Source organism: Stegastes partitus, unplaced genomic scaffold, assembly GCF_000690725.1.
Source record: "Stegastes partitus isolate 25-593 unplaced genomic scaffold, Stegastes_partitus-1.0.2 Scaffold244, whole genome shotgun sequence".
Taxonomy (NCBI): domain Eukaryota; kingdom Metazoa; phylum Chordata; class Actinopteri; family Pomacentridae; genus Stegastes; species Stegastes partitus.
In genome coordinates this window covers 498,040-523,888 of record NW_007577975.1, presented here as the reverse complement: position 1 = coordinate 523,888, position 25,849 = coordinate 498,040, and the positions used below count along the sequence as shown (strand labels likewise).

Genomic DNA, 25,849 nt, shown 5'->3' with positions numbered 1-25,849 from the left:
AAATGCACATTTATTGGTTTAGATAAACTGTTGAAGCTGCAAATCTGGTTTGTTGTGTTCATTTTTTCCAGTTTCAGCTTTACCCAGACATAGTTTTGTCTTTAGATTCACTGTTTTTTCACTCTTACTCGAAGAAAACTGCGTTTGAGTTGCTGCAGGAAAAAAACTGAAAAATCACAGACGACTTGATGTCACGTTTTCAGGTCTTTTAATGTCTTCTTTGTCGTCAGCTGTGCATTTATTAGTTTTTATATCGTACATTTGCATAAACACGTGTGAGCAGCGACCGGTTTCATCATGTGCGTTCGCTGCCTGCTAATAAAGTTAAACAATAAAAGTCACAGTGCGAGTGTGAAGAAAAGCGTCGTATCACAAACGGACTGCAAACAGAGCAGCTGATTTCACAGCTCCAGAGCCGCGGAGGCCTGATAACGCTCTGGATCGTCAGCAGCGTAATGAACCTGGAGATGAGGCCTGTTTGAAGTGATAATCACCTCATCTCCAAAGCTGCTCCTGCTTTCATCATGCCTGGCAGCTCTGAAGTCATCACACGGCTCAGACAGACAGCAGCTGATAACGAGCCGGACGACCCCAACCTCTGGAAGCGACCTTAACGTGAACACAGCGAGCCTCTGATTCAGGCCTCGGTGCTGTTCTAAGTGTTTGCACATCAGCCTCCCTGTGCAGCTGCATGAATGACAGACGCTGCAGAGCCACAGAGGTGTTGACTGTGGGACAGAAATAATCGTTGTTGCCTGCAGGCAGAGCCACAGTCAGGAACTGGGACGATTTTACTGGCTCCGCTTGACATCGAAACTGGCAGTTTATGTTTTGACAGAAATAATGAGAGTTTTTTTTTTTTTATCCTCAGACTTCCACAATAAGACTGAGTGACAGCTTGCTTTTTGTTATGCAAATGAGCACTACGCTGTAAAAAATTATGCTTTTGAACAATTTACTGATATTTAACTGTTTTGTTAGTAAAATCGCAGGAAAAGCATTAATTTGCATGTTAACCTGTGAATTACAATCAAATCAGACATTTGCATTTTAATCTCCAAAAAACCCCTTTATTGTACAGATATTTGTCATTATCTGAAAAAAGTCTGATAATGAATAAAAACTGGTAAATATCGTATTATTTAAAAAATAATTCAATCACGTTAAAATATATTATATATTAATAGAATATATTATTATTAGATTTTCTTTTAAAGAAAAAATATATATCAAGAATTTAATTTTTTAAATTTTTTTCCAACTGTTATTTTACAGATTTTCATTTTGTTAAATTATAAATATAATAAATAATATCCAGTAAAGTCATAGAAAGGGGATTAATTTACGTGCTGATTGTAAGAAGACAGAAGTATTTAAATCAGCAAACAAAATTTTGTTATTTTAAAGATTTTTGCTGTTATTTGAAATGAGAATTACGTATATTAAGGATTTTTAAAAAATTATACATAATATCTCATATCAGATATCAGAAAAGAAGCATTCATTTAAATCTAAAGAAGAAACTGTACAAAACTGCACATGATGTCCATAAAAATAATACATATTTGTTCTTTTAGCAATGTGTGACTTTAAAATTAAACCATTTTACAGAAAAACTTCTTCAGTTATATGTTGACGGTAACAAAACAAGAACAAAACCCGATCACATCATTAAAATAATAATCACTTTAAAATAACACTAAACATGTCCTTATTTTACACATATCTGCTGTTATTGTCCCCACTTTTACAGTTTTTGAACATATTTGCTCAGACACTTCCAGATTTTTATAATTTTTGGGTGGATTGTTTTATTTTTATCTTAATTTTTATGTTTTTTTTTTTATTTTTTACAGTGTACATTCAATTTACAAAGAAAATACAGGGAAATGTTTTTCAGATTCAGCTGTTTTCTGCCTGTAGTGGAGATGTAATGTCCCCTCCTCCGACAGTCAGGCCATAAAGGCTGAAATACAACAATAACAGCAGCAGCAGCCAGATTTCACGTCTGTGTGAAAATGACACACTGAAGCGCTGCCAAGTCTTCCTCAAAGCTCAACTGTTGAAACCGCCGGTGTGGACAGTGGAGCAGCAGCAGCAGCAGCAGCAGCAGATGTGAGCCAACCGGCTGCCTGGTCCCGGCCAGGCGGACCTGTCGGTGCACCTGCTGATTCCCAGGACTCACTGCCAGCGTTTGACAACAGTGAAACCCAGCGAGAGTGAAACTGGCCCCGAGCCAGAGGAAGAGCGTTGACTGCTCCTGACACAATCGCTGAGCGCTGGGGATCCTGGGAGGAGGACCAGCCCTCGGTGAGGAGCTGAGAAAAATACATGACTAACCCTGAGAAGAGAAAGAGAGGAGGAGGAGGAGGAGCAGCAGCTCGCTGAACGCCTGGGAACAGAAAACCTGTCCGACGTGGCCTCGGCTAATTGCTCAATGAGTGTGACTGAACAACCTGTAAGCGTCTGAGTTTGCATCACGTCTGAGTGTAAATAAGTGAACACACTCTGAAAGGTTTCATGTGCAGCGCTCCTGCACTGAAACATCTAAAAACAGCTGCAAACAAAGAATCCATAAAAATCCTACAGCCATTATTTCCAATTATAAATACACCTTAACCAGAAATATGTACAAAAAAAATAAAAAGAAAAATGTGTGGGTTCTCTCCGGGTTCTCCGGCTTCCTCCCACAGTCCAGAAACATGCTGAGGTTAATTGGTGATTGTAAATTGTCCGTAGGTGTGAATGTGAGTGTGCTTGGTTGTCTGTCTCTAAGTGTAGCCCTGTGATAGACTGGTTACCTGTCCAGGTGAACCTGCCTTCACCCTGAGTCAGCTGGGATAGGCTCCGCCCCCCATGACCCTGGTGAGGATTAAGGTGTAGAGATGATGGATGGATGGATGTTGACTAAACTTTCATTTTTCACAATGTGTATTTATTGACTGTATTTATCACAAATGCTCAAACTCAGAGAAATCCTTTATTTTATTCAGGCTAATTTAATCTCGGTTCACTTTACTGTAGCTGAAGAAACGCAGCAAACGAACCCAAACGCTCGTCATGAATCATGATTATTTCAGGATGATTATTTTGAGCGCCGACAGCCGCCTCTAGACTGGTTTAACTGATCATCATCTGAGTAAAGCTTTAATACCTGGTGACTGATTTATGCCTGAGTCGTGTCACAGACTTTCCTCAGTAACGGGGGTGAAGACATCATCTCCCATAATCCTTCACTGCTTCCCTATAGCACCAAACCAGGACTGTTGTTATTGTTTGGATCTAGAGCAGCAGAAATTACACACTGGGCCTTTAAGACTTCTGTAATACGGCTTTAACATTTGATATATATGTTAAAATGATAAATATACTGATGCTCTTATGATACTTATGAGAGCAGCTTCACGTCTGTTCATACCTTCAACATCCGCCTCAGAACGGCAGGTAAACCACCGCTCCAGTGGTCGTGGTCATCTCTCACCTGTCCCCCTCAGAGTTAGTCAAATCAAACATCATTTTGAATTTTGTCATTTCCTTTAACTTTGTTTGAACACAAGACTCCAGAGACTCAGCCGCACCGACGGGCTTAAGCAGCATGACGTGAACTCGTTTGACTTGAACGTAACCTAAAGCCTTTTTGCTGATAGACGACACACCAGGTGATGAATCGTCTATAATGATGCACCAATAAGGCGACAGGTAAACTATTAGAGGCTTATCGTGCTGTTTAAATAAGTGACAGCCACGTTTATTTACATTAAAACAGTGAAACCAGAAGCTCAACCTAATGACCGTGATGTAATGATGATTTAACAGTAAAATGACTCATTAATGTGTGCTGTCTGGTGTTTAATAAACTCAGAGGAAATCGTCCCAAACAGCTGGAAGCAACAAACTAACCTGTGATTCTGACCGCTGTCTGACTCACCGTCGGATCCTCGTCTGCACCCATCTGCCCTCCATGTCGGGGAGAATTCATAATTATAAGACTTTAATTAACTGCTGTTGATCTACTTGTGCACGACTCTCTGATGGATCCTGCTGCTGTTTGATGCTGTTTAACAAACTCAGAGGAAATAGTTCTAAACAACTGGAAGCAACAAACTTCAGCTTCTGTTAATGTCTGATTAAGTTTTATTATTAAGCATGTTGGTGCTGAAATGTGGGGAAAGTTTTCCTTGAATCATTTGTATGTGTCTATCAGACATGACAGGCTTGTGTCATGCTGAAGTGACAAAGTTTGACTCATTAACACTACTAGCAAGTCTTTTTTTTGTTGTAAATGTGACCAGAGTGCTCATTCAGACCTGATTCGTTCAAATGCCTTTAAGTTAAGTTGTAGAAAGCAGGTCTGAAAAAGGGCAGAAAGTCTGTCAATGTGCTGAACTGTCATCTGTAAACAACTACAAAATAACTCACCTTTTGTAAATATCTCTCTACAGACACACCGACCAGGCAGTGTTTGACTTTAGTGTCTCATTTCTCAGCATCTATGTGTGTTTTTTAGTTGTTTTTTGGTTTGTTTTCCACTGAGCCTGACATGTTTGGATCTGAGAGAAACAGCATTTCATCCCATCCATGTCCTGTATGTACAGTCAGATGTGTTCACAGCCTCCCGTTAAAGAAGGAAACAAACAGCTTCAGTCACTGGAATAAGTTTAAATTGAACAAAGTAATAATAAATAAAAATCTAGTGAGCATCATGATGCTGGTTTTGAATTGTGCTTCAATGGAAATATATATTAAAAAACAACAACAAGCAAACCATCCTGATGGGAGCCGTGAACTAACATCTACCTGAACAACCCTCTGAGCCAATCACTGCCATCAGGTGTTTCCTGTAACTCTCAGTCAGACTTCTCACCTGTTGACAGGTGTTCTGGACCACTGCTCATCAGCAAAGGCCTCTCATTGGTCCACTGCTCATCAGCAAAGGCCTCTCATTGGTCCACTGCTCATCAGCAAAGGTCTCTCATTGGTCCACCACAGTTTTTAGTTGTTTTTTTTTTTTTTTATATCCAGCATTTATTGAATAAACTCAGAGAAAAAATCCTTTAAATAACTTCTATTAGCGTAGCCTAGATCACACTCATCATGGATGAATATCATTCATCTAATCTGTTCTGTGATCTCTGTAAAGTCTTATTTTTATGGCCATTTAATTTTGCAGCCTAGTAAATTCTGGGAAGCAGCCCAAACGGTAGCATGTGGAAGGCAGAGGCCTCTCCAGATGACTTTACAGGTTCTTCATATTACTGGAAGTCTTTCTATTACTTCTTGTGACTCATCACCTCTTTGTTATTCTCGCTGCCAGTTGGACTTGTAGCGCTGCTTCTGATTGGTCACACTGACCGGCAGCTCTTCTTCCAGTCTGTGCGTCACTGTTTACTGTTCTGCTCTAAAACAATAAGTCAGTTTATGTGAAAACCTACTTGGCAATCAAAGCCTTTCTGACTCTGGTTTTGGTTTTGGCACACGAGCCGACTATTAGCACTGAAATGTGGGAAAGCTTTCCGCAAACCGAGTGTGTGTCTGTTAATGCGACTGGATGCAGTTCAGACTTGAAAGTGAAATAAGTTCGACCTTGTGCAGTCGCTGGCACGACGTTCATGGAAAAGTGAGCAGGGCGCTCATTCAGCCGACGTGATAATGTGCAATCAGATTAATGAAGTAGAGTGCAGGTCTGAGAGAGAGGCAGAAAGATCATGTACAGAGATGAGCCAAAAATGAAGTATTTACATGTCAGTGATGAGAATAATCACAGAAAGCTCTGCTGCTGCTGCTGCTGCTGTGTTCAACCTTCTCACTTTGGAGACGCTCACATGGATCCTGCTGCTGTCTGATGCTGCAGATATTTAATAAATTAGGAGAAAATCGCCCTTCAAGCAACTCCAGCTCCTCTTTTGGGGAAGAAAAATATCCAGATTACGTTCGTTATTGATAAAAATATCAATAATCTGAGCTGTTGGTGTCTGTTTTTATTGCAGCAAAAGTTTGTTTATATTGAAGTCTAATAAAGAGAAAGTAAAGGAGGTGTTTCTGGCACACAAACTGAATATTGGTGACATTTGTGCGTGTCCATCCGTTAATGTGGATGTAGGTCAGATCTGACCGTGAAATCTCACCGGTTCTGACCTATTAAGGTTTCTGGCACGACTTATCGTAAACATCACCGGGACGTTCATTCAGCTGTGAAACCGACACGTTGTGTTGCAATCAGGTTATTGGAGCAGAGTGCAGGTCTGACAGGGGCGTGAAAACTTAAGCTTAAACATCTTTACACAGAGAGATCGTTGCATCCTTCCAGTGGTCATGGTCGGCCCAGAGAAGTTCATCGTGGGTCCACTTGTGTCGGATAACAAAGCAGCAGCTTCCCCCTCTGACCTGTGGGTCAGAAGGCTGCTCGTCCCTCTTCAGCCCATCAATAACAGACGTTCAAACAGACCCGCATGATGGACGACACTCTGACTAACCGCTAACAGACTGCTGATGTATCGGGGTGACTGTCGTTTCATCCTCTCGCTCACATGTGACTCATCCGGCTCCCAACAAACACAACGCATGTTCTGATCCATTTGCTGCATGAACAAGACTCATCTTCTTTCAGCTCGGCCTCAAAAATCAAACCTTCTTGTGCAGCTTTCACAATCCCACCTTTCACACGGCGTCCTCGCTCTATTGTTGTGATAAAACTTCAGCTCAACTTGCTGCCACTGTTTATTCTCAATCAGTGAATTTGACTCAATCACTCTCCTGCAGGCTCTCCCGTGTCTGCAGGCGCAATCAGACGAGGCAATCAGTCACAGCAGGCCGCCGCCAAACCCCGTCGACAGTCACGCGGACTGCATTAGAACTGGTCGACCCGGTGCACCGCTGGAGGCCAGAGGTTACTTATCATATGTGTGGACGGAGAGGTGGTTCAGGAAAAAGCACCCTGAGTGGAGATGAGGATCACTGAGGCGCCCCGCGGGGAGCAGATCTACTTTTAAAAACTCCTCCGTCAGCGTGAGTTAGCTGCTGCTGCGCTCGAGACGCGATAATCGCAAAGTCAAAACAAACAAGCTCTAAAAATACACGTAACACACAGGCCATAAGTTACACTTCATTTATTTGCACTCTGCCATGTAAAAAAAACACACACAGGTTAGAGCAGAAGAGATCAGACATGAATATTTCATGGACAGACACATGACAAAACCTGTTTTAACAAACAGAACACACAAACATGGAACTTCCACAAGAAGCATAGTAAAACCTCGTCCTATCTACACACGGATGTGCACCAGCTGAAGTGCAAAATATGACGTTCTCATGCACGAGGCTTCTTTTAAAGTGTACCATCTTACACTTACATTCACACAGAGGCTGTTTAGCATCCACTAACTGTACAAACCGGGCTGCTGAGGGGAAACAAGGAGTGTGTTGAGCATACAAACAAAGCCTGGGCCGGGAGGATCTGCAGGGTGGAAGTCCTGCAGGGTTTGCTTATACAGATGCAGATTGATGACAGGCAGGAACAAAAAGCCAAAGGTCAGCGCTCTCCTGCCACCTTTCACCTCACACAAGAGGATTTTTTGAAACTGACCGAGAGATTAAGACTCAAACAGACCCTCCTCCTGCTTCCACAAATGTTGTGCCAGGTGATGAAGCTCAGAGTAAACGCCAGGTTCTCCGATAAGACGAACCAGCCGGGGCAGCTTTTTTTAAACGCAGGTAATGAAGAATGCAGCGGCTCACACTGCAACCTGAACTTGCAGCTGCTGCATGTAAATAGGCCGGCGCAGCCAGACAGCAAGAACACAACAGAGAGGTGGCTAACGCCCATCTGCTCCAGCACACTTTCTGTTCCAGCGCACCATGCAAATTCACAGCCTTTACATGATGCTGCGGCTTTTCCTCCTTCAGAGCCTCGATTCTCTCGCAAACCATTTGAAGCTCGTGTGGTTTTTCTGTCCTGAAACAATAGAAAATTTGAATATAATGTAAACCAGACCCAGAATCCACTTTGATGTTCGCTCCAGGACAAAATACTTAACAAGTGTGGATGCCAAACCGCCACAGAAGTGGAAGTAAAATAGTTAAATAAGTTAAAAACAGTTCTGTCCCACGGGGTCAGCAGTCAGATGAAGCAGAAGAACTTCTTCCAGCTGCACCTCGAGAAAGCTTTGGTTCGCCTGTCGGAGAACCTCCTCTTCTTGGTCTTGCGGGCTTTGTTCTTAATGGCGGCAAAGATGGCGGCGTCGAACGCCTCCTTCAAGTTCTTCTGCGTGAGCGACGAGCACTCGACGTAGTCCGCGGCCCGGATCTTCTCGGCCATGCCCCGGCCCCGCGAGCTCGGCACCGGCTTCACGTTGGAGCGGTCCAGGTTGATGAGCACGTTCACGTCCAGCATCAGGTCCAGCTGGGTGCCGACCAGGACGATGGGCGAGGACGGGTTGTAGGCGCGGATCTCCGGAACCCACTTCTTGGTGATGTTGTGGAAGGAGGTGGGGTTGACCATGCTGAAGCACAGGAGGAAGACGTCGGTGTGGGCGTAGGACAGCGCTCTGAACTCATCAAACTCCTCCTGCACGGAAACAAAGCAAAGGCCAGAGGTCAGGGATGTTTCACTCCATGCTTTTATTTTGAAAAGAAAAATCCGATAGGGGTCCTGATTTACTGCCAGACTACAAATCATGAGCTCAGATCTCATTACATCCACATATATCCAATTAGATTTTGATTTTTGTTGCTTTTCTTTACATAAACGAAGACATTTGCATCACAAATGTATGCAAAAAAAAAGCCAGAATTGGTGCATAAAAGGTCACCAGAGTGCATTAAATGAGGCTCAAAGACCCCAGATTGAAGCCTAGACCCCTGCCACAGGGGCAGCTCACTGCAGAACCACATTATTTAAAACACACACAGCGAGCAAAGACAGCAGCAGCATTAGAGTGAAACTGTACAGACATGATTCTGAAATCAGTGAAAGAGACTGACTCAGTGCAGATGATGCATCGACACTCGATGTGAAATCCTGCTACTGAGTCACGTATCGGATTAAGCAAGAACGTGACAGGTTGTACTTTCATCGCTGTCACAAGTCATTATTTATGTTGTATCATGTAGGAATTAACCCTTGAAGCTGTCGGGTTTTCTGTGTTACTGTCCTCTGTTTGGTCGTTATTACTGTTTTTCTCCTGTTTAGGTGATTTGGAGCAGTTTTAGCTGCACTTTCTGTGTAATCTGTGCTGTCAAAGTGACTTTATTGTCATTTGCTGTGGTCTTTTATAAGATGACACTCAAAGTTTAAATTCTAAAAAAAACATTTTTTCAGTTGTTTTACTGATTTAAAGCAGTTGAAGTTTCACTTTCTGTATAAACGGTGCTATAAAATCAAGTTATTTCTTTTGCTATGGATCCAACACCACAAAAAACAAGCTAGAAGTCAAGATTAAATGCTAAAACTAGCCCCAATTCTTAAGTTATTTTATTGATTTAAAGCAGTTTAAGTTGCACTTGCTGTCTGAAATGTGCCATAAAATCAAGTTAGTTCTATTTGCTATAAGAAGCTGGGATTTAAATTAAAAGCTAAAAAAAAGGTGCAAATTTTTCAGATACTTCATTGATTTAAGGCAGTTTTTTCTTTTGCTATGATCACATAAGAAGCTCGAACCCAAAGTTTAATACTAAAAAGAAGCTATTTTTTCTGTTATTTTAATAATTGAAGCAGTTTAAATGGCACTTTCTATATAAACTGTGATATAAATTCAAGACTTTTCTTTTGGTAAATATTCAACACCACATAAGAAGCTAGAAAACACACATCTTCTGTAAAAACTTGAAGTTTTTTGTACCTGTCCTGCAGTGTCCACGAGCTGAACTTTGACTGGAGATCCTTCTACTTGGACCTGACCTGTTGGAAAACACAAGTTTACTTTTAGTTTATTATGATTATGACACATTAGGAATAAAGAAACGCACATAAATCCACCTTTTCTATATTCTGTCGTCTCATGTGAGGCTGTGCTGCTTAAATAAATGAGCTCAGGGTGGAAGACCTGAATGCCACTGACCTGAGAAGACGTCAAAGCCGGTCTGCTGGTACTCTGTCGGGTACCCGTTGGAGGTGTAGCTGATGATCATGCTGGTCTTACCGACGGCTCCGTCCCCCACCAGCATGCAGCTGATGACGCCGGGGTCCAGCTCGTCCTCCCGGGTCAGCCCGACAGCGGAAGGGACTCGGGACTCGTGGTAGAAGTAATCCATGTGAGGTGGCATGTCGAGCAGGACATGAACCCCCGACTGGTGTGAGCTGTGCGCAGCGGACAGAGAGGTTCGGCGGAGGGAGGCTCACATACTGACGCTGCTGCTGCTGCTGCGGCTGAAGCCTGATGAGAAGGCAGGACGAGATTCTGCTCAGACAGGTTCTGATTTACATGGACACTCCCTCCTGCTTTACATGCACACACAGATAGTGCTACAAAAAATAACAAAAAATAATGATAATACTTTCAAATAAATTCAAAACACAACATAAGATTAGAAGAAATACTAAAACATTAAAACCAGAAAACATCCAGAGTTGACCAAAGGGCTGTTTGTACTTTAGGAATAAACAACTAAAAATTAAAAAAATAAATAAATGAATAAATAAATAAATGAAATACGTTCAAAAAGCAAGACAGAAAAAATAAAAAAGGCAGTAAAATAAATGTCTAAAATAAAATAAATATAAAAGACCAAAAAATAAGATAATTAACTTGTAAAACTAACCTGAATACATTTAAAATGCATAAAAAGCAAGACAGAGCACAATAATAACTTGTAAGACTAATCTCTGAAATAAAATAATTACAAAACACTAAATCATTAAGACCAGTAAACATCCAGAGTTGGCCAAGTTATGTATTTTAGGAATAAATAACTACATTTAAAAAAAAAAAAAAAAGAAATTAAAAACGTTCATAAAGCAAGACAGAAAAAATGCTAATTAAAAAAAGGTAGAAAAATAAATTTCTAAAACAAAAATGAATATAAATTACAAAAATTATTAGAATTTCTAAAACTAACAAAAGAATCAAGACAGAGCACAATAACAACTTGTTTAATCGATTGCTGAAATAAAAATGATTATAAAACATTAAAATATTAAGAACAGACAGAAATTAAATCAAGTTAACTTCATTCATATGGAATATGGCATGTCTGAAAACAACCAGAGCTGATGTACGTTTAGTAAATACAATGAACTAAAAATGAAAAATAAATGAAAATAATAAATAAATGTGCAAAAAGCACAACAGAATAAAAGCTTGTAAAAAAATCTAAAATAAAGATAAATATTAAAAACTAAAATGAAAACGATAAATAACAAAACAACAACAAAAAATGCTGTAAATTAAACAGAAAATAGGTTTTAAAAAAACAGCAAAATCTATTTGTAAAATAAAAATACAGTAAATATAAAATGCAAAAAAAAATAAGAAGACTAAAAAAAGAAAAACCATGAACATGCATTGTGACAGAGGCCCATGGAAATTATATGTATTATTATATAATTATCGATATTTATAGTGTTCATTCATTTAAATCCTGTTCTTCTTTGTTTCCTTCAATAATAAACCGTCTGTGTAACCGTGGTCAAACTGCGCCCCCTGCCGGCTCAGACAGAACTACACCTACAGCGATCACATGATTCCGGGTCACCTGACTACCAGGAGCCACCCTGCTGTGGACTCGGAAGCTAAGCTAGCTGCTATGATAGAGCGAATGATTGAAACTTCATTTATTCTCGTATTAAGGCCGCTGTGTAAATGTTCAACGTGTTTCTGCTGAATTTAAAGTCTCGGACGCGGAGGAAGAAGAGTGAGGCCTTAACGGGCGGAAGCTGTGTTAGCTTAGCTAGCTGCTAGCTGTTAGCCATGTCGTTGTAGGATTGAGTCCTCGCCTCCAGTGTTTTTGTCTGGATTATCTAGATTCATTTACAGGAATTAAAGCACGCCGAAGTCAGTTAGGGTGTATTTAACCATGGCTTCAATTCTGGACGAGTATGAAGACTCGCAGAACATCAGGCAGAGCTCGCAGCAGCACAGCCGCCTGTCAGGTGCCAACATCGGGATAACGCACTCAGGTAGGTCGCCCTCCTGTCACGGGCTCCATGTCAGGCTGCACAAGAGTTCATCCAACAGGGTTTCATTTGGGGTATAGTGATCAGAGAGACTCCTTATGCAGGGAGGCCTCTGCTGCAGACACTAGAACTATACACACTGTGTTGTCCAGAGTGACATAAGCTGTTTTCTCCAGATAAAGGATGCTCCAGCTGAATTTTTTGATTTCAAAACTTTGTGCCATTAACAGTTTTTCTACTTGCACAATAATGTGTGCAATACAGAGAAAATCTGTGCATCAGGACTTCCTCTCTGTCAGGATTTCTACTCAAGGAAGAATCTGCAATATTTTCATTTCCACATCCAAATAAATTCAGACGATCTGAACTCGTCTTTAAGTATGTTTTTGGTTTATTTTTCTACTAATAATTCTCAAAGCTTTGCTCTGTCCGTTTTGCTGTTATGACAATTCAAATGTACCCACCTGGGGGATTAATAAAGGCTTATCTTATCGTGGCTGGAGGTAAAGGTTGTCACCTTTCTTATTTATGTCTTTCTGTACCTTTTGTTAATTTGGATGAAGCAGAATTTTAATTAATTTTAAAGCTCTCTGAAGCTCTACAGGACAATAATACAACATGTCAGGTATACAGGCCTCAGCTCAAACACTCAGCAGAAGCTACGGTGATCATAGATTCAGATTTGTGGTTTCATTATACGACCTTCATTCTGTTGCCTTTCTCCTTTAGTTTTTATTAACTGAGGTGATGAGATGCAGTAGCAGCTCTCCTGCAAATACTGCATTAAAGCCTTAAAACTGCCTTAAAATGATCCACTACATAGCAAGAAATAGAAATAAATACCATCCTGCAGAGGAAACTACATCTAAAACAAACCAACAGACATGCTGGATTCCTCCTGACGACGACCACATTGCTCCCAGTGATTTTACTGAAGAAACTGTGTGAATTTGTGCATAAAATCTTAGTGAATCATTCAGGGTAATCCAGCTAAGTTAGATCACAATCACACGCCTGGAAATGTGAATAATTTATGAAGTCCCTGCTGCTGTGTCACTGGCGTAAATGGCAAACAGCTCCTCTCTCCGTTTGGAGACGGTATGAATCCTGCTGCAGCTGTTGGAGGAAGTCGAGACAGGAAGGAAGCGTTCTGCGATCAGTGTCGCCTGAAAGCAGATTTCTAGATTTGTAGAATCACCTCTCACCCACTTTAACTGAACTGGCAGTAAACATGAAAGCTCGTGCGTGTTTACACTCTGCTCTGACTGACACAAACTGGCTTCCTCTCGTCAGGCTTCGTGAACGTGAGACTGGAGGAAGAGAAGCCGATATTCAACAAGCAGAGGATCGATTTCACGCCGCCGGAGAAGATCAATCATTTGGCCGTCTGCAACAATCATCTGTGCATGAGTCTGGGAAAAGACACTCTGCTGAGGTAGACGTGACTTAAAACCCTGAGTCAGTGGTTACTGGTGATGTGTGGTTTTGATTAGTTCGGGTCAGTAGCTGCTCGTCACTGTGGTCAGTATCTGTCATCTGCTGTTGTCTGTTTGTTCTAAAGTCGTCATTGTTGCAGATAAGATTACAAGTGACAATTCTGTTTTTATTGTTGATTAATCTGCTGATTATTTTCTGGATAAATTGATTTTTGGTTTGGTTTGTAAATGCCAGAAAGCGTCCATCAGTGTTTCCCAAAGCTACAGATGACACATGTCTTGTTTTGTCTGTAAACATCCACGATGACTTGAGAAACGTCCCCCTGACCAAAACTGGACTTTTAATAAATTAACACAAGAATCAGTTAACGTTTTGATTCTCCGAGTGGCTTCCATGTTGCCTTCTTCTCATTTTTTTCTCCCAAACCTTAAAATATTCAGTTTATTATCACAAAGGGGAAAGAAATCAGAAAATATTAATATTTAAGAAGCTCCAGTCAGAGAATTTTGACTTTTTTTGGTTAAAAAAATTAGTCAAATGAATTAATTATAGTTGGTTAATTTAATAGTTAATCGATTAATTGCTGGTGACACAAGATTGTGTTTCTAAAGGTTTCGTGTTTTGTTGTTCACAGGATCGATTTGGCCAAACCGGATCAGCCCAACCAGACCGAACTAGGGAGGAAAGATGACGGCAAAGTGCACCGACTGTTCTTGGACCCAACAGGTGAGAAAAGCCACAGTGGTTATTCCTTTGAAAAACACAGTTTGACGTGTAATTAGTGATCATTTCAGGAGGCTTTCTGGTAGCTTGACCTTGTGGAGGTGATTACACACGGTGGTAAGCGTGATCGGTCCACATACGATAAAGGAAATGAGTCCGTGTTGGCTTATTTGACAGAAATATCTGCATTTGATAAATAGAATTGTCTGTTATGTTTAAGTGAATTAAACCCAATTAAGAAAACTGGATAAAAAGTACAATCTTGATTCTTAATTCTTATCATTTTGGCTCTTGTGGTTTTCCTTCGGTGCTGGTGGCCTCGTCACAAAATCCTCTGTGCTGGAAAAACCCTGGAAGTCCTTCCTCATATTATTATAATAATATTACAGATCTGCTTTTTGATTTTTAAATAGAGCTTGATTCTGAAGAGTCTTTGCATTCTTCTATCCGGTGCATTTAAACATTCAGTTGGGATTTGAAAGTAATAACGATATCAGGATCCACAAACTTCACCTCCAGCATCATTTCTACGATCATGTTTTAATGTAGTTTCAATAACAATCTCAGAGAGTGCAACAACACCGACCCCTCAAGCTGCACACATAACGCTGCTCCATCATTTATAAGATCACCGTATGAGTGTCAGGGGTGTGACGTCCTAACGACAGCAGCTACATCCTCCTCCTCGTTATTTTTCCTCTGCAGGCTCCCATCTGCTGATCAGCCTGAACACCAGCGAGTGTCTGTACCTCAACAGAAACACCCAGAAGGTGCGCAGTCTGTCCCGCTGGAGAGGCCACCTCATCGAGAGCGTGGGCTGGAACAAGCTGCTGGGCAACGAGACCAGCACAGGGCCCATCCTGGTGGGCACCGGCCAGGGCATCATCTTCGAGGCGGAGATCTCTGCGACCGAGGGCAGCTTGTTCAACACCAACCCGGACCAGTACTTCAGACAGGTCGGAAAGCGTCTGCTGTGGCGGTGCAGTTCGTTTAACACTCTGAGCACCAAGTTTCTTTTGAACATTTTCCTGCAGCTCTACAGAAACAGAACGACCACGACTAGAAGGAGAGAGAACTCAGAAATGTCTCCTGCGCAGTACGACACAGTTAGAAGGCCATAAATCAAGAAAAAGACAAAAAACTAATGTTGATTTATTTACTTATGTTTCAAAATGCTTATAATCAACATGTGCAGCATTTTTCCAAGTGTCCACAGATGTTACCGACATTAGAAATAAAAACTGAGGCCTCACATGCAACAGATATTTAACTGTTTACATTTTTACAGCCTTTAAAAGCTGCACATCAGCTCCAGAGAAATATTTCACCGTCATCCAACCTGTTGTTTTCCTGGGGCAGGTCCACTCCCTGGAGGAGGACGGCAAGCCGGCGCCGGTCTGCTGCCTGGAGATCGAGCGAGGTCTGGAGAACAAGTACTTCATCATCGCCACCACCCGCAAGCGCCTCTTCCAGTTTGTGGGGAAGGTCGCCGAGGGGTCGGAGCAGCAGGGCTTCAGCTCCATCTTCAACCAGAACCAGGACCTGCTCCCCAGCTTCCAGGAGTTCCCAGCCAACATGGGGTACAGCGAGATCACCTTCTACACCTCCAAGCTTCGGACCTCCCCCAAGGCCTTCGCCTGGATGATGGGTAACGGAGTTCTTTACGGTCAGCTGGACTACGTCAGGCCTGATTCGCTGCTGAGTGACGTGCAGGTAAATTTCATTAACACTTGTTGTCTTTACCTTTAAGTTTGATGCACTTTCTCCAGTAAGGATGGACATTTAAGTGTTCAGTGTTAAAATGAATTAAAAACAGCTGATAGATACCTGACATTATTATTCCCGTCACAGCGGTTTGATATCAGAATAAACCTCACAGCTGATCTACAAGATGCAGTGACTTGTTGCAGCAACTTTATCAGTCCAAGAAATCTGTCAGTATTCACTGCTCCCTCTAAAATGAATTTAAGTTCACAGCCGAGGGTCGGCAACACACTCCATCACTTACGTTTCAGTGTTGCTGGAAGCCTGCAGTCGGAGTTTCTGGTCGATTTGATAATCCTAGCATGCTTAGCATTAGCATGAGCCTCAGCTAGCTAGCTAAACTGAAAGAAACTTTTTAAAGCTTGATCCTTTAGAGTTCATCAACAGGACTTTGACAGTTGGCAGTTAGACAAGAGAAAAGCTCGCTCGTTTCATTGACCCTTAAGTTAACACACCTGTAACTCCTTCTCACTAAACGTTAAAAAGCTCCTCCTGTTGGAGGTGTCAGGTACTACAGCAAACCTGACAGTTTAACTGCACATGCCTCCTCCTCTGCCTTGTTCATTCATGTATTTTGTATGTGTATATATGTTTATATATTTTTAATCTCCTCTTCCACCATCACACAGGTGTGGGAGTACACTCCGGATATTGACCTCAGCCTCAACAAGCCCATCTCCATCGTGCTGACCCAGTTTCACTTCCTGCTCCTCCTCCACGACCGAGTTAAGGCCATCTGCACTCTAAATGGACAGGTGGTTTATGAGGACGTGTTCCCAGATAAATTTGGCACCCTCAAGAGGATGATCAAAGATCCAGCCGGCGGCTTGGTGTGGATCTACACTGAGCGGGCAGTTTTCCGATACCACATCCAGCGCGAGGCCAGAGACGTCTGGCAGATGTACATGAGCATGAATAAATTCGATCTGGCCAAAGAGTACTGCCGCGACCGGCCTGAGTGCATGGACATGGTTCTGGCCAAGGAGGCCGAACACTGCTTCCAGAACAAGAGATACCTGGAGAGCGCCAAGTGCTACGCTCTGACGCAGAACTATTTTGAAGAGATAGCACTCAAGTTCATCGAAGCCAAACAAGAGGAGGCCTTGAAGGAGTTCTTACTGAAGAAACTGAACAACCTGAAGCCGAGCGAGCGGACGCAGATCACCCTGCTGGTCACCTGGCTGACAGAACTCTACCTGAACCGCCTCGGCCAGCTGGAGAGCGACGGCAACAGCCTCATCTTCCAGGAAACCCGCGACGAGTTCCGACAGTTCATGAGCAGCTCCAAGCACAAGGAGTGTCTGTACAACAACCGCACCACCATCTACGACCTGCTGGCCAGCCACGGCAACGTGGACGACATGGTGTACTTCTCCGTCGTCATGCAGGACTACGAGAGGGTCATCTCCCACTACTGCCAGCACGACGACTACAGCGCCGCTCTGGACGTGCTCGCCAAGCACTGCGACGAGAAGCTTTTCTACAAGTTCTCCCCCGTCCTCATGCAGCACATCCCCAAAAACGTGGTGGACGCGTGGATTCAGATGGGCAAGAGGCTGGATCCCAAGAAGCTGATCCCAGCCCTGATGAACTACAGCCAGATGGGCAGCACGCAGCAGATCAGCGAAACCATCCGCTACATGGAGTTCTGCGTGTACGAGCTGAATGTGACGGAGGAGGCGATACATAACTACCTGTTGTCGCTTTACGCAAAGTACAGGGCCGACTCTCTGCTGTCGTATCTGGAGCAGGCGGGAACGCACGCCTCAGAGATCCACTACGACCTGAAGTATGCCCTCAGGTTGTGTGCCGAGCACGGCTACCTGCGGGCCTGTGTGCTGGTGTACAGGATTATGGAGCTGTACGAGGAGGCGGTGGACCTGGCCTTACAAGTACGTGCATGTAAATAAATGCTGTTTGACCCTCTGCACTGCAAAACCCACCAGCTGCTTAAAAAGCCATTTTATCTTTTAAAGTATCACCAAAATTACACCATTTATCAGAGCCAGAAACTGTAAAAACAGAAAGAATTGTCAGATTTTCAACTTTCCACGAAAAAATTTGTGGGAAAAGTACCTAAAATAAGATTAATGATGTGATGTTTTGTTTAAATTACTTAGAAATTAACCAAAAATAAAGATTCTCTAAAAAAAAAAAAACATTCTGCACTACAAGAAGCCATGAGTGACTCAAACTAAAAGGTGAGAAATATTCAGACAAATACTGGCTGTGTTTCCAAATCAAGCATACTGGAACAATAAAATAAATACAGCGTGGCTCAGAAGTGGTACACAGAGGAGCAAGTGGTCAGAGTTTGTTGAGACTCTAATAATATGAATAGTTAAATATCTGTAGTATGTAGAGCCACCATTTTTTCTAGTATTGGTAACAGCAGTCGGCACTGAAAATATAATAATTGTACATGTTGATGTCAGGTTTTTTAAATTTGTTAACCATGATATATGACATTCTAACTGCGTTGTACTGGTCATGGTTGCTCTGCTTCCATGGAGGTTCAGGACTTTTTACTGCATTGAAAATTGAACCTACACCGAGGAAAAAAAAACTGTAACAGGAGCAAAAGATGCCCCAAAAAGTTCAGAGGGTTTATCACAGGACTTATTCAAAATCATCTCTGGTATCGGTTTTCACAGCATTACAATTCTTCAGCTTGTCATGCAGGTGTTTTCTGTGTTTCTCCCGTCCACAGGTGGACGTAGATTTAGCCAAGTCGTGCGCCGACCTTCCTGAGGATGACGAGGAGATCAGGAAGAAGCTGTGGCTGAAGATCGCCAGGCACGTGGTGCAGGAGGAGAAGGATGTGAAGAAAGCCATGAACTGCTTGTCCAGCTGCAACCTGCTCAAGATCGAAGACATCCTGCCTTTCTTTCCGGACTTTGTCACCATCGACCACTTCAAGGTCTGTAGCGAGAATGATTGACTTTCAAGACGTCTGCAGTCCTTCACTGACACCGCGTATTGAAATACCTCCAACATTTGTGGAATGCTAGCTTACAACATGTCAAAGATATCGTTAGTGTGGCTCCATTTCGTTGAAACTGTTCGACGAAAACTGGAGTTTAAACAACAGTGTCGGCTCAAATGAGAACAGCAGCTACTTGTCTGTGTTTCATTCCTCAGTTTGTGCTGCGATCGCCAGTTAGTGTTCTATTTACAGAAATCATGTGATTATGGACACGCTTCAGTACACACAAGCCAAATGTAAACGACTTAATATGCTGCATATAGTAGCTATTTATGTTGATTTGTAATTCATTCACGCTAATATGGCTGCAGTCACGCACACATTTTTTCCCCAGTGACCAATCGATTGGTGGAAACGTAGGTAGCATTCCAGTTGACCAAGATTTTCTTTGGTTCATTATGTTTTTTTTTTCCCAAATCCTCTGTTCATGATGGTTTCTCAGGAGGCCATCTGCAGCTCTCTGGAGGAGTACAACAAGCACATCGAAGAGCTGAAGCAAGAGATGGAGGAGGCCACGGAGAGCGCCAAACGCATCCGAGAAGACATCCAGGAAATGAGGAACAAGTACGGCGTGGTGGATTCCCAGGAGAAGTGTGCAGCTTGTGACTTCCCGCTGCTCAACAGGCCCTTTTATCTGTTCCTGTGTGGACACATGTTCCACTACGACTGCCTGTTCCAGGTAACTCGTCGCCGGGACGACTTCCACGCTGGTTTTCTGAGTGATAACATGAGAGTAGTAGTTGTGAAATGTCAGTACACGCTTGAGATTTTTTTTACACCTCGGTGATTCACCCCCTTGAACTCCGATGTGGTTTTTGCTGCTGCTGCATTTTCCTCACTGTGGCCTCATTTTTCACCGCAATATAAAGTCCTGCAGCTCTATGGGAACGGAACAAGCACGACGAGAAGGAGAGGGAGCTCAGAAATGTCTTCTGTGCAGTATGACACAGTTATACCATCATAAATCATAAAAAAGACAAAAGAAAATGAAATTTCATTAAATGTTTTGCATAAATGGAAAAAAGTGTAGCTAGAATATGCACACGTGTTACCAACATTAAACAAAATGGTGGATCTACATACAGACATTTTCCTTCTATTTTTAATTTGTCTTCTTTACTTGCCTCCTCTCTGCTTCTTGTAACCACATCCTGCAGTCGGCTGAAAAACTCTCAGAGTTTTTGTCATGTGGCTGTTGGTGACAGCTGAGTTATTAAAGGCTTCTCAGTTGCGACGCAGACCGCAGAATTTTTTTGTTTTCGACACAGTCTGATTAGAGCAAGCCATTTGGGTTTGGTGCCATTTTAAAAAGGGCTTGCACAAGAAAGCGAGTTTAATAAGATAGCGTAATTTGAAACTTAGATTTGCTTAATTTTCCAGACAGAAGAGCGCATCACAGATGAGTAGTTCAGGGACCATTGACAAGTTGAAAATCCGGCCATTCTTTGTTTTTACAGTTTATGGCTGATAAATGCTGTCATTGTAGGACTGCTTTTTTAAGATAACATGTCTTTGGAACTTACCTGTGGGTTTTGGAGTTCAGAAGTTATTCATGAAAATAACTTATGAAGAAAACAACAACTCTTGTTTAAAACCTGCTGCAAAAGATAAATCCCTGAAACGCCAGCTGTTATGTGGTATTAATTCCTCTTTCCTTCCACCTTGCAGGAGGTGACCCCTCACCTGTCGGCCTACAGGCAGAGCCGTCTGGAGGAGCTGCAGAAAAAACTGGCCGCAACCACGCAATCGTCCAAATCGCGCCACCGTCCGGCGGCGAAGGACGAGGGAGACACTTCCAGCCTGGGAAAGGGCAACGCGGGCACGAGCCGCGAGCAGATTAAATCGGACATTGACGACCTCATTGCGTCTGAGTGCGTTTACTGCGGCGAACTCATGATCAAAACCATCGACAAGCCTTTCATCGACCCGCAGAAGTTCGAGGAGGAGAAATCCAGCTGGCTATGAATGAAGACTTTCTCTGATGTGAAAAAGAGACACGACCGCTTCCCATCCATGTGTCAGTGAACGTACGTCGTCCAGGTGGATTGTCACCTGATCACCTGTTGGTAGTGCCTACTGCTGAAAACTTGTATCAGCTTCAGTTGTTCACAGAATACACTTATTTTGTCCTCAGTATTTGGAGCTGATTTGAAGACCTTTGCACTTTGAATGAGAAATGGAAGTGTGGGGAGTAATCTGTGGTGATGTCAGATATTGCCAGAGCTGTACGCTTCATACATGTGCCTGAACCTCTGATTATGACAGTAGAAAGGGTAGAACTGCACTATACCTACTTTATCTATTAACTGCATTAGGTTATGCACTTGTTTGGATTCATTGATAACACAACATGCACTGTCCTTATCTCTGTTCAGTCTCCGCAGTTCTGTGTTCATCGAGCAGTCAAACTGGAGAAGATCAACTCTTGTTTCGTGTGTAAACTCTTTCGCAGTTTAACTGTGGCGCATTAAAGCTGGTCAGTTTGAATGGACTGTTTGTTCTGTTTGTTTAACGTGTAATAAATATTTAACAAATCGCTTTACGTCTAAGCTGCACTGAGAGAAATCAATACAGGTGATCGAGGTTTGTCAGGAAGCAGATCACTGGTGGAGATCAGCCTGCTTATTTAGTGTGTAGCACAGCATCATCACAACCATCAGTATACATAGATGTATGCATAAAAATAAGGATGGAATTTTTAGATGTTTCTGGAGCTCGCTGTTGACAATTGAAATCAATTTTAGAATAGTATACAAAAATAGTGCAATTAAAAGGATATGTTTTAAAGACTTGTGGGCCCCTATGGTTTCAAGATCCTAACATTATACTAATACAATAAATAAACATCATGGCATTAGCAAATAAATTCATTCGACTTTCAACAAAAATGCTTCTGTGACATTCTAAGAACAGGTTTTTTTTTATTGTTTGGAAAATGTATAGAATTGACCATAAAAGGAGGGGAAATTATTGAGTACTTAAAAGCTTGTATTTAGGAATAAGTAATTTACCAAAAAATAAATTTAAAAAAATTAAAAACATATTTTACAATTTTTAAAAACTCATTGTCATAGTAACACATTAAATCTTCGCTGCCTCACCTTACCAAAAACGGAGTTCCCTTCTGGTGACGTAAGACGTAGCTCGGTAATCTTCGCAGTGACCAGACTCAATCAATCGACATCGGAAGTGCATCGATGTGTTTGTAGTATTTACACATTTACCTGCAGAAACTTCACACGCGGCGGTGGCGTGTCTTTTTTAATACCGAAAGATGCACTGGGGATTTTTTTTGGTCACCGTCACGTCCTCGGAGACACCGACGGGCTGGCGTCCCTCTCTCTGCGATCGATTAAAGCGCCTGCTCCTTGCTGTCCCCTCGCCATGGCGTCGTGTCTCTGCTCTCTCAGTAACAGAAAGTGGCCGCCTCTCTGCTGCTGCTGCCGACTCAAAGCTCACAGACTCGCTCGGCGCCTCAAACCGCCATTTTGGAGTCAGAGAACCGAGAGTCGGCAGCAGCGACGAGAGAGACCGAAAAGGGGGACACGGGGCCGAGGTGAGAGACTCCGCGGCGGTTGTTATGGCGAAGGAGCAGTGGGGAAGATGGCCGGGAGGGAGAAAGAATTAAAAGATGGGGATCATGCGTTCACCAGGCAACCGAGTCTCTCCGCTCATGTCCGCGGCGGGGCTACGAGAGGCGCGGGCGGAGGGCCTTGCTGTCGCTGCGTTGCGGCGACAAGCGAGCTAAAGAAGTTCCATTAAACCGATATCATATCTTAATAGATACTTTAGGCAGGGAGGTGGTGGCCTTAAAGAGACAGGGCCGATTTGAATACTTCATATTAATGGTGTGAGAGGACGTCTGTGTCAAAACGCTTCTGTGTTTTAGGAGCTAACCAGCTAGCGGTTATGATAAAAAAGCTACATTAGTCAGGAGTTAGCAAGGGGGCAGTTGAGATGTAACTGAGGCTACGTGTTTGAGAAAACTACCAATGCTAGCTAGAATATTTGTTGTGGTAAACCAGAAAGCTGCCAGTGTGTGTACCTGCACCTTGACCCTTTACTATCACTGGAGAGGCAGCTAACGGTCGTTAGCCTGCAAGCTAATAAGCCGTGCACTATTGAAGGTTAGTTAGCAGCTCCTGGCTAACGCTAGCTTGGACTTGCTAGCTAGCAAACCATAACATGAGGACGAAGGAGCAAAAGGAAATTAAATGCTGTATTAAATAACAAAAGGCTCAGTATTTCTTCATTTTAGAAATAGGGTTAAACTAATGTTACTCTCAAACGTTAGGCAGTAAAGTCTTTAAAGACATTAAATGAGTATATAACGAGTATTTAATAGTAATTACTGTGATTCAAGTTTACAGTTAATTAACAGTGTCTAAACAACCACCTGTACACTTGTACACAATGAAATGACTGTACAACAACAGCTTATACAATTGGTGAAATTAGACTATCTTTAAATTGAGCCATTTCTGAAAGTAAAAAGCTTTATATAAATATAATATGTCCTGTCATAGCTCAACATTTCTTTTTTGTGTGATGCAAACAAGAATGTGGGATAAGGGCAACTGTTTGAAATGTCTCTTAAAGAAGCATTTACACAATAAAATGTAAGCAGATGTGTACGCTATAGGTTAGGGCTGCAACTAACTTTTATTTTAATCAGGAGGGATTTTCTGTATTATTTTTTTGCCCTATAAAATGTCAGAAAATGGTGAAAACCATCCCATAACCCAACATGACAAATGTCTTTTTTCTGTCCACAACCCCAAAATATTCTGTTTACTGTCACAGAGGACAAATGAAACCTTCAAAGATTCACATTTAAGAAGCTAGAGTGAGACCATTTTTAATTTTTACTTAGTCAAAAATTGTTTCAGCTGCTTTTGAAAATGATTAATTTAATAGCTGAAACTAAGCAACTAATCATGACTGTGTAATAACACTCTATAGTCAGGGCAGTCGGTTAAATCAAACTGTCTCTCCCTAAATAAATTCTGATTAGCCGAAAACACTAATATTTTACTGTGTGTGATGCAAAAAGAATGAGAAATTAGGAAAACTCTTAGACGTGAGCCACTCGATAAAAATTCCTTAATTAAATATTTGCACTAAAAACAAAGTTTGCAGTTTAAATACGCAGTAGTCGGGCTGAACGACATGCACAAAACAAAGCTGTGTTGCAGTTATTTTAGCAAATGATATGAGATAAATCCAGGTTTTAGAAGAAGTCGGTCGTTCTTTATTTTTTTTTCCCACTGAGACAAGTATGAAAAAAGTGATGTGGTGATTTTGCTGCGGTTGTTTACGAAGTGAACATGTTCCTTTATGAGAATACCGTTTGTAGGCTGGAGCGTCTCTGTAGCACCACAATGCTTCATTTGTGATAGTATGTTGTTCGTTTCCCTCATCTCAAAAACCCCCAAAAAACAGCTCCTGTGCTGTGGATTCTGCACTTAGACATTCTGTGAATTTCATTAATTGTTGAGACCTACTCGGTAGTCTTCAAAAAGTCGCCTTTTCCTTATTTTTGTACATTTCTGTGACATTGGTGAACAACGTGTGAGTGTTTCATGGAATGCAGTGTTTGGTTTTTAAAGCGCTCGTGTTGTTCTTATGACACAATAAGTAATACTCATCCACAGCAGTCAGTTGTGCTGAACAGGTAATCGATTACAAACCACAGAGTGACACAGTGCAAAGTGTAGATTCCAAATACTGCAGTTTAGGATATAAATGTTCAACTCAGTATTGACAAACTTCATTAAATTAATAGCAGAATGTGCAATATTTAGATGCTGCTCCTGAGCCATGAGTTGAAAAAAAGTGTTTAAAGAAAGACCCGATTAGTTTCTATTTGGAATTATTATTTAGTTATTATTAATACTTTAAGTCTACAGAGTCACAGCTTTCTGATTAATTCTTCTACCTTCTGTGCCATTTACCAGATGTAAGAAAAATACACATTTGAAGCCGTTTATGTCTCTAAATTCTCACCTTTGCATTCGACTGTAGAGCGGTTGATACAATGATGGTTTGTCATGTGACGATGCTCCATTACGTTTTAAATCTGCCTCTTTTAAATATTATATTGCAATATCTGTCAAAAACTTGCAGTAAGATATTTTCCCCAACAATAATGTTTTAGTACTGAATACTAAATATTATTGTCATTTACATATTAACAAACTGACTGAGTTTCTTCTTCTTTTTTAGGGTTTTTCACCCTTTTTTTTGACCATTATTCTTGGAATCAAGAACAATGTCAGCTCTTATCGAGAAGGTAGGTTCAGTGTGTACAATTCTGCTGACTGGAATGTGAGTTATATCGTTCTGCCTGCTTAGCTGTTGGTGAGAAGTAGCTCTGTGTTATAGAGTAAACGGCTGTTTTATGTGCAGATGGGTGGTGGAGTTCTGTATAACTTTGTTTAGAAAATAATGGCACTTGACTTTTATGATGGAGTTATCTGTTTTTGCAAATGAACTCTTCATTTTATGTGATTCTGGCAAATATTTCTGTGGCAGTCCTGTCAGAAATTCTCAAGGTTACCTCCAGCTGTGTGCCAGAAGCACGGGAACCTCTGAATAAAACCATTAGTGGCAGAAATGCTGTCTGCGGCAAACATTAGCTGAAATGTTTGCCACTAATGGGAATCTTGGCAAATAGCAGATGTGGCCGGAAGTTTGCCAAAACTAAAGCTGGTTGACTTGCAATAACATTTTTTCAGCTAACTAATGTGCTTGCTGCAAAGTTTGCCACAAATCTGCCAAAACATTATTGAAGAGTTGTTCCTGTGACAGAATTTAAGGCGTCGGTA

At 41.8% G+C, this 25,849-nt stretch overlaps 3 protein-coding genes across 4 annotated transcripts in view; 2 read left to right on the top strand and 1 right to left on the bottom strand.

Annotated features, from left to right (window-relative positions):
- Positions 1-7,091: 7,091 nt before the first annotated feature.
- On the bottom strand, positions 7,092-10,363 carry rhov (ras homolog family member V). Its single transcript, XM_008281776.1, has 3 exons — positions 10,059-10,363; positions 9,840-9,898; positions 7,092-8,566 (listed from the first exon to the last, which is right to left on the bottom strand). The coding sequence occupies exons 1-3, from the start codon at positions 10,261-10,263 to the stop codon at positions 8,120-8,122; spliced, it is 711 nt and encodes a 236-aa protein (XP_008279998.1). The 5' UTR covers positions 10,264-10,363; the 3' UTR covers positions 7,092-8,119.
- A 1,320-nt stretch (positions 10,364-11,683) lies between these two features.
- On the top strand, positions 11,684-21,560 carry vps18 (VPS18 core subunit of CORVET and HOPS complexes). Its single transcript, XM_008281775.1, has 9 exons — positions 11,684-12,115; positions 13,406-13,547; positions 14,184-14,275; positions 14,978-15,228; positions 15,632-15,985; positions 16,666-17,928; positions 18,747-18,956; positions 19,465-19,701; positions 20,691-21,560. Exons 1-9 carry the CDS (start codon positions 12,013-12,015, stop codon positions 20,985-20,987), a joined length of 2,949 nt encoding a protein of 982 aa, XP_008279997.1. The 5' UTR covers positions 11,684-12,012; the 3' UTR covers positions 20,988-21,560.
- A 925-nt stretch (positions 21,561-22,485) lies between these two features.
- The window catches only part of ino80 (INO80 complex ATPase subunit), a 62,366-nt gene continuing 59,002 nt past the window's right edge, over positions 22,486-25,849 (top strand). The window contains exons 1-2 of one of the 2 annotated variants that reach the window (XM_008281772.1): positions 22,486-22,578; positions 25,248-25,314. The gene's annotated coding sequence lies outside the window, so the exon portion shown is untranslated. The remainder of the gene's footprint in view (positions 22,579-25,247; positions 25,315-25,849) is intronic. The other variant, XM_008281774.1, reaches the window with a different exon arrangement.